Here is a 12,497-nt window from a genome sequence, read left to right as displayed (position 1 = left end):
TGGCTACGAACCTAAAGTGAATCAGTATACAGCAAATAATTGCTCGGACAGTGGCTGTTTACACATCGCAGAGGCACGTGCGGACTCTACAGCCAATAAGCACTTCGGAATTCCCAGCAGCGCATAAGATTGGCTGAGGTGCAGCCAGCTAGTGCAGTCGTAAGCTACGTCACGAGTCACTTCCAATGGACGGGCAGAATATGCTACAGCCACGGGATTGGCTGTCGTACTTCCCGGAAGTACGGAAATTACTAATGGACAAATGTCATCCTTTGAACTATTAGTAACGGACATTAAGCCGAATTCCTGTACCGTGTATGTAAGTAGTGATCAGGTTATTTTTTAATTCTCAGGAGTTCTTGGTCAAAGGGTTAGAGAAGTATATATAATCACTACGTGCATGTCTACCAAGCAGTGGCGGCTGGTGACATTTGAAATTGGTGTGGCGTAGCGCGCGTACCCGAACAACCCCCACCCCAAAAAAAAATTGTCTTTATGTATGAACTGGCTTGGCCGTCCATGCTGGACTGTTCCGTTTGGAGCAGGGTGAAGACTGGTTTGCGTATAGCTGGGTCCAAATTAAGGTGACATGGTGTGCACAAAAACAACTAATTGGAATGCAGCCTGTGTAATCACCTGATGAATTCAAGAATTCCATCCATCACTTTTTTGTATTCTTTAGGATTTTTATTTAGGTCATCTTACTTGAATCTCCTAGTTACTCGTAATAGAAAATCGCATGAAATAAATAAAAAAATAAAAAAGGCACGATTTTTAAAGCAAAACTACTAATCCCAGAATGCAACACCCTGTTATCTAAATCGCCGAACCAACTTGAAGGTGTCACACATTAGATGGTTTTACTTAGCCACAAAGAAAAGGTTAAAGTGTGAAATAAAGCATATGCGTGACTGTCTGGGCACTTCCAAAAGTGTGCACACGCAACATCTTGTTATTTTGATAACAGGAGTCTGCACATAGGCGGATGACGGGTGAGTCTGGTTTGTGACAAAGGGTGTTGGAATTCTTACTTACACGGTATTGGTGGTTTGCTCGAGAGTGACACCAATGCTGGTGCTGTTGTCAAATGTGTCATTTTATTTGTCCAAAAGACGACCTTTCATTCTAAATCGGTGTCCTCTGCAATCCCCTTGGGAACCGCAGAAAAGCGGTCTCCGTTGCTTATCAGTGCCAGGATTGGCTGTGGAGCAGCGTAACTCCCTGCCCCATTCGGAAACTGGAGGCTGCGGCATGAGGCAACCCTCGGTCTCCCAAGGGGGAGGCTACTGCGCATGTTCGGGCTGGTCAGAAAAATGACCAGCCCAAAGCAAACATGCGCGCCAGCGCCAGTAGCACTGCTGAACAGCGTGAGCACGCACGCTCACAACAACCCGATCAAGTACAGCCCCATCCCCTTTCTCCTCTATAAGCTACATCTGGTGTGGCCGGTGAAGTTCCAGATGGCGGTGCGCATTGGTTGGTGGGGCAACGCCCGAACGCCCCAATGGACGCACCGCCGCTGCTGCCAAGTATAATACTTTCTCTAACTGTGACATTTTGAACACAATTGCAAGTTCAAGTTTAAAATTTGTATAGCGCACTACTCACCCAGAGGGTCTCAAGGCGCTTGAGGGAGTGGGGTGCTTTACTTATCGAATATCCAAGTTTTTAGTTGTTTTCTGAAGGTTAGGTCGTTCTGTGTAAGGCGGAGGTGGGTGGGGAGAGAATTCCAGGTCTTGGCCGCTAAGTAGGAGAAGGATCTTCCCCCCCCCATGGTGGATCTTTGGATGCGTGGAATTGCGGCGAGGGCTTGATTGGACGATCGTAGTTGGCGGGTGGGGGTGTAAAAGGACAGGCGCGTGTTGAGGTATTCGGGTCCTAGGTCGTAGAGGGCTTTGTGTGCGTGGGTGAGGAGACGGAACATTATTCTCTTGTTGACGGGGAGCCAGTGGAGGTCTTTCAGGTGACCGGAAATGTGAGCTTGGCGGGGGATGTCTAGGATGAGTCTGGCTGAAGCTTTTTGGATGCGTTGGAGTTTTTTTTGTAGTTTGGCTGTGGTTCCGGCGTAAAGGGTGTTTCCGTAGTCCAGTCGGCTTGTGACCAGTGCATGGGTGACCGTCTTTCTTGTTTCGGTGGGGATCCAACTGAAGATTTTTTTGAGCATACGTAGGATGTTGAAGCATGATGATGAGACGGCGTTGACTTGTCTGGTCATCGAGAGGGAGGAGTCCAGGATGAAGCCCAGGTTACGTGCGTGGTCCGTTGTTTTGGGTGCGTTTCCCAGGGCCGGTGGCCACCATGAGTCGTCCCAAGCGGAGGGGGATGATCCTAAGATCCTAAGATCTACATGAGCCCCCTCGCGGCCATTGTACGCAAACACAACCTCAGCATAATCTCCTACGCCGACGACACCCAGCTGATCCTCTCCCTGACCAACGACCCCGCCTCCGCCAGAGCCAACCTGCACGAAGGGATGAAAGAGGTAGCCGAGTGGATGACGACCAGCCGCCTGAAACTGAACTCTGACAAGACGGAGGTCCTCATCCTGGGCTCTTCCCCCTCCGCCTGGGACGACTCCTGGTGGCCTCCCGCCCTGGGCACCGCACCCAAACCGACAGACCATGCACGCAACCTGGGCTTCATCCTGGACTCCTCCCTCTCCATGACCAGGCAAGTCAACAACGTCTCCTCGGCATGCTTCAACATCCTACGCATGCTACGGAAGATCTTCCGGTGGATCCCCACCGAGACCAGGAAGACCGTCACCCAGGCCCTCGTCACCAGCCGACTGGACTACGGCAACGCCCTCTACGCCGGTACCACCGCCAAGCTCCAGAAGAGACTCCAGCGGATCCAGAACGCCTCAGCCAGACTCATCCTCGACATCCCACGAACCAGCCACATCACCGGACATCTGAGAGACCTTCACTGGCTCCCCGTCAACAAAAGAATCACCTTCCGCCTCCTCACCCACGCACACAAAGCCCTACACGACCAAGGCCCGAGCTACCTCAACAGCCGGATCAACTTCTACGCTCCCAAACGCCACCTCCGTTCAGCAAACCACGCCCTCGCCGACGTCCCCCGCATCCGAAGAGCGACTACAGGAGGAAGGTCCTTCTCCTACCTGGCCGCCAAGACCTGGAACTCCCTCCCGACCGACCTGCGCCTGATCCAAGACCACCTCTCCTTCAGGAAGAAGCTGAAGACCTGGCTGTTCGAGCAGTAGCGGCCCCCCCCCCCCCCAGCGCCTTGAGACCCTACGGGTATGTAGCGCGCTCTATAAGTGTCACTGATTGATTGATTGAAGATGAGGACTTCCGTTTTGTCCGAGTTCAGTTTTAAACGGCTGTTCTTCATCCACTCGGCTACTTCTTTCATCCCTTCGTGTAGGTTGGTTTTGGCGGTGTTTGGGTCTTTGGTGAGGGAGAGGATTAGCTGGGTGTCGTCGGCGTAGGAGATGATGTTGAGGTTGTGTTGGCGCGCGATGGATGGGAGGGGACTCATGTATACGTTGAAGAGGGTGGGCCTGAGTGATGATCCTTGTGGTACGCCGCAGATGACTTCGGTGGCCTCTGATCTAAAAGGGGGAGGCGAACTCTGGGTTCTTCCGGCGAGGAACGAGATGATCCAGTCCAATGCTTTTCCTTGTATTCCGACGTTGCTGAGGCGTTGTATAAGGGTGCTATGACAGACTGTGTCGAAGGCTCCGGAGAGGTCAAGTAGGATGAGGGCAGCTGTTTCTCCGTTGTCCAGTAGAGTTCGAATGTCGTCTATTGCTACGATGAGGGCGGTCTCGGTGCTGTGTTTGGCTCGGAAGCCGGACTGTGAAGGGTCGAGGGATTTGTTGGATTCGAGGAAGGCGGCGAGCTGACTGTTGACGGCTTTCTCAATGACTTTGGCAGGGAATGGGAGGAGCGAAATGGGGCGGTAGTTCTTAAGTTCAGTGGGGTCTGCTGTGGGTTTCTTCAGGAGGGCGCTGAGTTCGGCATGTTTCCAGCTTTCCGGGAAGGTAGCGGAGTTGAGGGCGCAGTTGAGGACGTCTCGGAGATGGGGTGCGATAATGGAGTCTGCTTTGTTGAAGATGTGGTGGGGACATGGGTCGGTTGGCGATCCTGAGTGGATGGAGTTCATCAGGCGGATGGTGTCTTCAGTGGTGATTGGGTTCCAGGCGCAAAGGTTGTTGGAGGGGGGTTTTAGTTCGGAGGTGGGTGGGGTGGACTGGTCGCCGAAGCTGTTATGTATGTCAGCGATTTTGTTGTGGAAGAACGAGGCTAGGGAGTCGCAGAGGTCTTGGGAGGGAGTGATGTTGTTGGTGCCGGCGGTGGGGTTGGTAAACTCTTTGACGATGTTGAATAGTTCCTTGCTGTTGTGGGCGTTGTTGTCGAGTCGATCCTTGAATGCTGATTTCTAGGTGGATCAGATCAGTTGGTGGTGTTTGCGGGTGGCGTTCTTGAAGGTGGCCAGGTTGTCCGTGGTTGGGTTTTTTCGCCAGGCTTTCTCGAGGGTGCAACAGATCTTCTTGGATTTCTTAAGGTCGTCATTGAATCAGGGGGCTTTTTTGCTACCTTGCTTGATTTGATGGTTTTTCAAGGGTGCTAATTCGTCAGCGCTGTGGGTGATCCATTGTGTGAGGTTGGTGGCTGCTTGGTTTGGGTCCGATGATTTGGCAGGGGTGTTTTGGTGAAGTGATGAGAAGAGCTGGTCGGTGGTAATTTTGTTCCAGTTTCTGCGGGGAATCGGTTGTGGGTGGTTGTGGGTCGTAGTCTTTTTGTAGTTGAAGTGAACGCAGCTGTGGTCCGTCCAATGGTGAGCTGTGGTGTGATTGAAGGAGATGTGCTTGCTGGAGGTGAAGATTGGGTCGAAGGTGTGTCCGGCATAGTGGGTGGGGGTGTCAACGAGTTGTTTGAGTCCGAGATTGGCGAGGTTGTCCAGAAGGGTGGTGGTGTTGCTGTTGTTGTTCTTTTCCAGGTGGAAGTTGAGGTCTCCCAGTAGAATGTAGTCCTCGGAGGGGAGGGCGTGTGGGCTGATGAAGTCAGTGATGTCTTCGCTGAATTGTGTGCGGGGTCCTGGTGGCCTGTAGATGAGGGTGCCTCTGAGTGTGGTCTTGGGGTCGGTGTGGATCTGGAAGTGAAGGTGTTCGGTGGCTGCGAGGTTATCGTCAGAACTGGTCGTGATGCGGATGGTGTTCTTATGGACAATGGCGATGCCTCCTCCTGTTTGGTTGTTGCGGTCCTTTCGGATGATCTTGTATCCGTCCGGGATGGCTATGGCGATGTCGGGCGTTGATGAGGCGTTCATCCAGGTTTCTGTAAGAAAGGCGACGTCCGGCGATGTGGTGTCGAGTAGGTTCCAAAGTTCAATGGCGTGTCTGTGGACCGAGCGGGTGTTGAGCAGGATGCACTTCAGGTTGTTAGTGTCGGAGCTCTGTTTGGAGTTTGTGGATTTGATGTGGGTCCTGATGCAGTCGAACTTGCAGGAGTGGCAGGTGAAGGTTCCATGGGTGTGTCCTGGGGTGGATTGGTAGCAGTCTGGGAGTCGGCCGGGATTAAGTGCTGAGAGGGTTGCGGCGTCGTACGTTATGTGGGTGGAGTGGATTTTGCAGGGTTTTGGCGCTGGGCGCGGTCCAGGCGCGGACGGGCGTAGACGGGCTTACCTTTGGAGCACCTTTGGGGCGCGTCCGCTGCGCGTAGGCTGTTCTGACATAAGTGGATAGTGGGGGGGCGGAGCGAGGGAGGGTCAGCTGGGAGGCGGGAGCGGGGTGGAGATACAGGCTGGGAGGCACAACAACAAAAATGGCAGCAAAACAAAAGTGAAACAGGACGAGGTTGGGCACAAGCAGGGATATCGCTATAATGTGGGCAGAGGCACTGGCACAATCAGGCACAGATATTGTCAACAGGCAATGCGAACTTAGCTATATAGCGCTACAGTATCAAGTAAGCACTAATGATAATGCGTGCAATGTGGACTATATGCAGTAAGCGCTACGCTGTTAGGCACAACAACAATTCTAGACAATGAGAGCAGATCACAAGGTATTGGCAGCAAAGCAGCAAGCGCTACGATACCAGCTAGAACGTCACTTTCATTCTATTTTCTTTCAGGCAGGGGCGTAACACAGACCCCCGCATCCGCCGCAGTGCGGGAGGGCCCTCAAGCTCCAGGGGGCCCCCTCAGCACTGCACTTCGGCTGTGGAGCTCCTGATAGTCTGGAGGGGGCCCCTCCTCTTCCCTTGCAGGGGGCCCCCCTCAAATATCGTTACGCCACTGCTTTCAGGGCTTCTGCCACCCACCCTACTCGTCACAGATCCCTTCCGAGATTTGCAGGTTACTACAGCTTTCCTTCCATTTGGTTTTTATTTATTTTTATTTTATTTAATGCATTTTTATAAAGTGCGGACTTTACCCGAAGGTGTCAGAGCACTGTACAATAGAACCAGTTACGTTACATGAGAGAACTGTTGCAGGAATAGAACAAACAAAAATAGCATGAACAGACTGTACAAGCAAAAGTAAGAATACATTTGACAAATTTTACAATGACTAAAGAACTTCCTGGCGAACAATAGCAGGCCATAGAATCAAAACGACGCAGGTAAAAGGAACATAATTTCAAACACAGCAAGCACAGGATGTATAAGCAAAAATATAAACATATGTGACAAATTTACAATGACTAAAGAACTTCCTGGCAGGGTCTGAGAAGGAGGGAATTAGTTCTGAAAGTGTGTTTGGAATAAAAGAGATTTGAGGTCCGCTTTGAAGATCTGGATGGAGGTGATGGCACGGAGCGAAGGAGGAAGCGAGTTCCAGGTTCTCACCGCATTACCTGAGAACAATTGTGCCAATAGTTTTTCTCTTTTGAAGGAGGGGGGTTCAAGAAGGAACTTTTCCGCATTCCGAGAAGGTCTTGAGCCTCCAGACAGTTTGAGTTTATTCGCCAGATAGCGAGGGGAGGCAGAGTTCAAAGATTTGTGGGTGATGCACGCTGTTTTGTAGATAGCTCTAGCCTCGATGGGAAGCCATCGGAGAGAAGACAGTATAGGAGTGATGTGGTCACTTCGTTTGGACCCTGAAATGAAGCGAGCTGCTGAATGGAGGACGGATTTGAGGGGGGAGAGGTGAGATTTGGGAAGGCCAGTCAGAAGAGAATTACAATAGTCAAGTCTTGAGAAAACTAGCGATTGGGCCAAGGTTTTTAGGTCATTCTCCGGGAAGAACCGACGAATCCCCCATAAAAGTCGCAGTTGATAACGTGCGCTCTTGGCCATGGAGTTGATGTGTGAGATTAGGTTGAGTCTTTTGTCAAGTATGACCCCTAAAGATTTGGCGCAGTCCACAATGATGGGTTTACTGTTGAGTAGATTTGATTGATCCATCCAGGCTTGAACAGGAGGCGGAGAGAGAGAGGTAGATATGAGGAGGAATTCCGTTTTGGAGGGAATGTAGAATGAGTTGGTGAACTAGCATCCAGTTGTGAATAGTGTTGAGAGTAGAGCTGAGTAATGAAAGATCATGAGGGGAAGACACCTTGAGGTAGATTTGGGTGTCATCCGCATAGAGATAGTAGTGGATTCCAGATTTGCATAGAAGGTTCCCTAATGGTTCCAGATAGAGATTGAACAGAGTGGGAGTAAGGATAAAACCTTGAGGGACGCCTTGACCAACCACCAGTGGAGACGAGAGACTATTTGCAATCTTGATCATTTGGGATCTGTCTGTGAGGAAAGAGGCAAACCATTTGAGTACTGTGCCTTCCACGCCCATTCTCTGTTGAAGAATGTTAAGGAGGGTGTTGTGATTAACAGTGTCAAAAGCTGCAGAGAGGTCAAGAAGAATCAGAAGGCACGATTCCCCTGAATCGAGAATATGCTGCGCATCATCAGTCACTTGCAGCGGGGTCGTTTCAGTGCTGCAGTTTTGAATAAAATCCGGCTGGAACATGTCGAGGAGATTATTGTCCATAATGTGTTGGGACAGTTGTTTTGCAATACATTTTTCTGTGATCTTTGAAAGAAAAGGGAGATTGGTGATAGGGCGGAAGTTATTGAGGTCATTTGCATCTGCAGAGGTTTTTTTTTAGAAGGGGGTAACCTGTCCTGTTTTGAGGACACTTGGGAGGGATCCTTGACTGAGGAAGAGATTGACTAGCCTGGTCCAGTAGGAGAGAGTGTTAGTATAGAAATCAATGGCGATGCCACTGGGAATGGGGTTAGAGGAATGGTTGGAGGGTTTGGTTTCACGGATGCATTTGAGGAGATCAACCTCTGAGATGGCGGCAAAGTTCTGCCAAGTGACTAAGGATTTTCGCACCTTGATGGGGGTGGGGTGGGTGACCTGTTCCACCAGAGATTTTACCTTTTGATCGAAGAATATAGCGAACTCAGTTGCTTTCTTTGATGTATCCTCAGGCTTGATGGTTTGGGGAGCAATCAATTCGATGTTGCTGCACTTTGTATACTCGCTCTCGAGGCTCCTCCAACAGTCCATCCCTCCAAGCTATTGCAGCTCTTTCTCCCCCCCTAAATTCCGTAGCGCATCCTCGCTGCCAGCGTTTCCGTAGTGTCCCCCCAACTTGGGTCTGAATTGATTATAGTGTCCCCGCCCTACTTACTTCACTCTCCTTTCCTCCTGAATTCTGTAGCCGTACTCGTATTGTAGAGTTTCTTTCCTCCAGGCTCCCCTTCTCCAATATCCAAAGACACTCGTTATGGGTTGCACGTAATTTATTTCGCACCCAGTAAATACTAATGCTTAGTGCTTTAAGTGGGATGAAAACGGTTGTGGGTGTATTTCTAAAACGGACGTGTCCAAAGAATCATAAGTATGAATCTCTTACGAGAGACGTAGCATATGTAATTAAGGACACGTCTTTAAGCATGAAAACAAAATGTTATCCTTCAGGAACCATGCCATCCGACTAATCTTTGGGTGCCTTTCTGTGAGTTTTCTAATGTTGTATTCAGGCATATGACTCAGCCAAAAACATACATCTAAAACAAGCCAGACCTATGGTTTTGCCAATGCTTGTTAACAGTATCAAATAAATAACAGCAATGATTTTGTTATGAATAATTAGAATGGACATTTTTGCAATTCTGAAAATATGGCACATTGAATTAAACATTACTAATGTACATAGCTCCTAAGTTTACAGATTGCTTATGTGTGGACACTTCCATCTTTTTAGTATGTGTATGAGTGACATTCCATTGGTAAATGTGTGATCACCTCGAGTAACACTTTATCACTGATCAAACCAAGCAAGGACATCAATTTAAAGAGATAAATACCACAAATGTCCCCAGAAACCAACCCACCCTTCCCACCTGCTGCATTTTATTGGGTGACAAGTCCATTGCATTAAAAACTTACATGAAGGCAAGCGCCTTCTAACATGCTTCAGCCACGCCAGGTTTGGTGGTGAGAGGTAGACCATATACGTGGCTACCTCTGTTGGCTGGCTCTCAAGCTGGACTGTCTGCAGTGCTTTTTCCACTGAGGGATCGGATGCCAGAAGGAGGATGTGTGAGCCAATTATGAAAACAAGCTGGGCCTGAACTGATGACTGCAGTATCCATAGCAACCACAGTCTCTTCTTCTCCACCTCAGGCCTAGCTCTCTGACAGACTACTTGAAGCTTTTAAATCAGGAGTGGGGGGGGGAGAAAGAAGCAGAAGTTCATTCAGCTTTTGACTTTCTGTATTCAATAATCAATAAGGAAGGGGAAAACACATAATTCTGTGTACCATAGTCTCAAGGATGATAGTCCTGGAGAAACTCAACCACACTTTCTCAGGTCGCAGTGTATATTATTGCTGTTCTTGTGGTTTGGTGGATAGCATCATCATCGGGTCTATCACTCGAGTGTCCTGTTCTCCAAGGATTCACCAACCTCTACCAGGAGGGAGATTGTATGGCTATTGACAGTGGTATGTCACTTAAAATTATCTCATATCCAGTGAAGGAAGTTTTAATATGAAGAAAACTGGATAGGGATACGGTTAAAAAAGGGTCAGTGTATATGTGGGAAAGTTACTGGTCCACTACACCTTTGGATTAGCTCAACATGTTTCGACCAGTTTGTGCCCTAACGGGTCTAGTGGCGTTCATCCAGACCATATTGTGGAAGACCTAGATTTGTAGGATACTTAATTGGTAATATGGATGAGTATATTTACTCACCCTCTTCGTCTTGTAGCACACTTCGCTCGAGGCGAGAAGGGGTTATAGGCACTGTTTTTTTGCCCATAACTAGCGGGAAATCAAAAGGGAAAAGAAATCATAACGTAATTCAACACATCTAATTTTTTGTTGGAATCTGTTTATTAAAGTTAATGTTTTTATACATATATCACTTTGGCAATGCAGATGATAAATATCACAGCAGCTAATTTGATACATAACAGCAGTAACAATCTATAAATGACTGCCGATATCTGTATTGTACATCGGCTACCAGAAGAGCTACCCACTGGTTAAACGTGCAAGACAGCGAATGCCAATGCTTGGCATCATATAAACCTGTTTGTCATTGAACATGTATCTTGCTTCAGACCAAACCCAGCTTTCACCCGGCAGTTCTCAAATACAACTAGCAGTGTGAAAAAGAATCGCTAATAGACATACATTGACAGTGGGGTCAGATTCAAGCGATATATTAAAACAAGCATTAAGCAACTGGAATACCAAAGAACTGTGTGCATCCCTGTCGGTTTTCACCCTTGTGCCCCAGGTCAGGTTAAGCCCCCCTATGAGTGAAGAGAAAACTTTTGGGGCCGCCTCCCATCTCCATTTATAACATTCAGGAATTCATGCAGGTACTTTTGAGTGTCTGATACGGAGCATCCCGATTCAGGGGGCCGGGGCGCCCCCAGGTGTGCCATTGATAAAGCATATCCTTACCCCTATACGTAAGATGAGGTGGCGGAAATTGGATATTCACAAGCAGCCCACGAGTTAGGGTGATATATAATTTCTTATTGTGGCACCACAGGGAGCTGGAGGTGGAAGGAGAAGGAAGTGGGGTAAATCATAAGGAACAAGGTGAACTCAACTCATCTGCTACCGCCTCTGCCTCATCCTAGCCGAACGACATGGCCACTATCCCGTAGGGGTGTTTGTGTATAGCATTTATCTTTTGATGCACAGAGGTTTTGGGTGCCCAGTGTAGTGTAGTGTGTGGAAGGCGCAGAACCTTCTAAGGAGGGGGGACCTCCTATCATGGTTTCCATCTTCCCTCAAGGGGAGTCTGCATTCCGCAGAGGGCTATCTATGACCGGGGATTCATCTTGAAAATCATATAGTATTGTGTCCCAGTGGATTGCAATAGGGAATTTGTGCAGGCCTAGTGTGCCTTCCCGGCGTAGTGAAATGCTTTCAGACTTGGCCCATACCAGCAGTGATCAGTGCCAGGTTTGCGGAGGAGGAGGGTACGGTGATCTCCACATTCTTGTGATGAGGCACTTGGCCACAACCAGCCCCACATCTAGTAAACACATGGTCACCCTCTGTCTCTTACTTCTATAGAACAGGTGTAGTATGCATTCCTCCCAGGTGCATGCCATGACTCGTTCCTTGTAAATGTAAATGTAAATTTACAGGAATTTATATAGCGCAAATCACCAACCGGTCTCTAAGCGCTTGCTTAGGGAACCCGTCCTGGTATTCCCCTGTGAGATAACCCCGGCAGGGTATCCACAAGGTGAAAGCCAGGCATCCCGCCGCGAGGGGCCATTGTGGAGATTAAGCAAGCTATTGCCCAGAGTTGCAGAGTGTGAACCTGTGAATCGAGTAGGCATCGGAGCGAGAATTGTCGAGTCCATGGACATTTTAGGACTCAAGACCCCGCAGAGCCGGGAATTGAACCCAGGTCCCAGGCTGACCTCTGCTTCCAGGTCTGCCTCCTCTAACCAGTGAGCCACACTTGCAGTTGTCCAGTGAAGTCATAAGAGATTGCCAGTATGAAGCGAGGCTGGAGCAGGACCATAACATATGCAGCAGGTCTGCGTTTACAGCCTGACATCTGGGGCAGGCCGCATCAGTGCGTTGGAAATATCGGTTAATCTTGTCTGAGGTTAAATATTCTCTTTGTGTTATGTGATATTGGATTAGGCAGAATCGTGCGTTCCGGGGAATCCTGATGGGGCTTTCAAGTTTGCACCCCACTCCCTGTCCGAACATGGCCGGGACAGATCTGTCTCTCGTCGCTGCCTCAGAGAAAGAAGCTTTAGCGAAAAACAAGGGGGGCCCTATAAATGGCTGTGGACCAAGGGTTTAAGTTAATTTCAAAAGGACAGTGGTCCAAAGCAGTTTAGAGATATAGCATAATGATAATAAGACAAGCCTTGATGAGCCGCTTATATTTTTATCCAAGTCCAGCCGGACATGGAATTTATTTTATAACAATGGTAAAAATGTTTAGTGCATAAGCAACATTACAAGAAATAGAGAGCACAGTCCTGTGCTTTACCGCAGAGCAGAAAAGGTTGAAG

At 48.9% G+C, this 12,497-nt stretch overlaps 1 protein-coding gene across 1 annotated transcript in view; it reads left to right on the top strand.

Moving 5' to 3' along the window:
* Positions 1-201: 201 nt before the first annotated feature.
* Positions 202-12,497, top strand: part of ANKRD39 (ankyrin repeat domain 39) — a 120,067-nt gene continuing 107,771 nt past the window's right edge. Inside the window, exon 1 of the mRNA XM_086943354.1 lies at positions 202-319. Within this exon, the coding sequence (XP_086799480.1) occupies positions 263-319 (57 nt within the window). The 5' untranslated portion in view covers positions 202-262. The remainder of the gene's footprint in view (positions 320-12,497) is intronic.

Source organism: Lissotriton vulgaris, chromosome 11 (genome assembly GCF_964263255.1).
Source record: "Lissotriton vulgaris chromosome 11, aLisVul1.2, whole genome shotgun sequence".
Classification (NCBI taxonomy): domain Eukaryota; kingdom Metazoa; phylum Chordata; class Amphibia; order Caudata; family Salamandridae; genus Lissotriton; species Lissotriton vulgaris.
The sequence above is the reverse complement of the archived record's forward strand: the minus strand, read 5'-3'. Positions and strand labels throughout refer to the sequence as shown.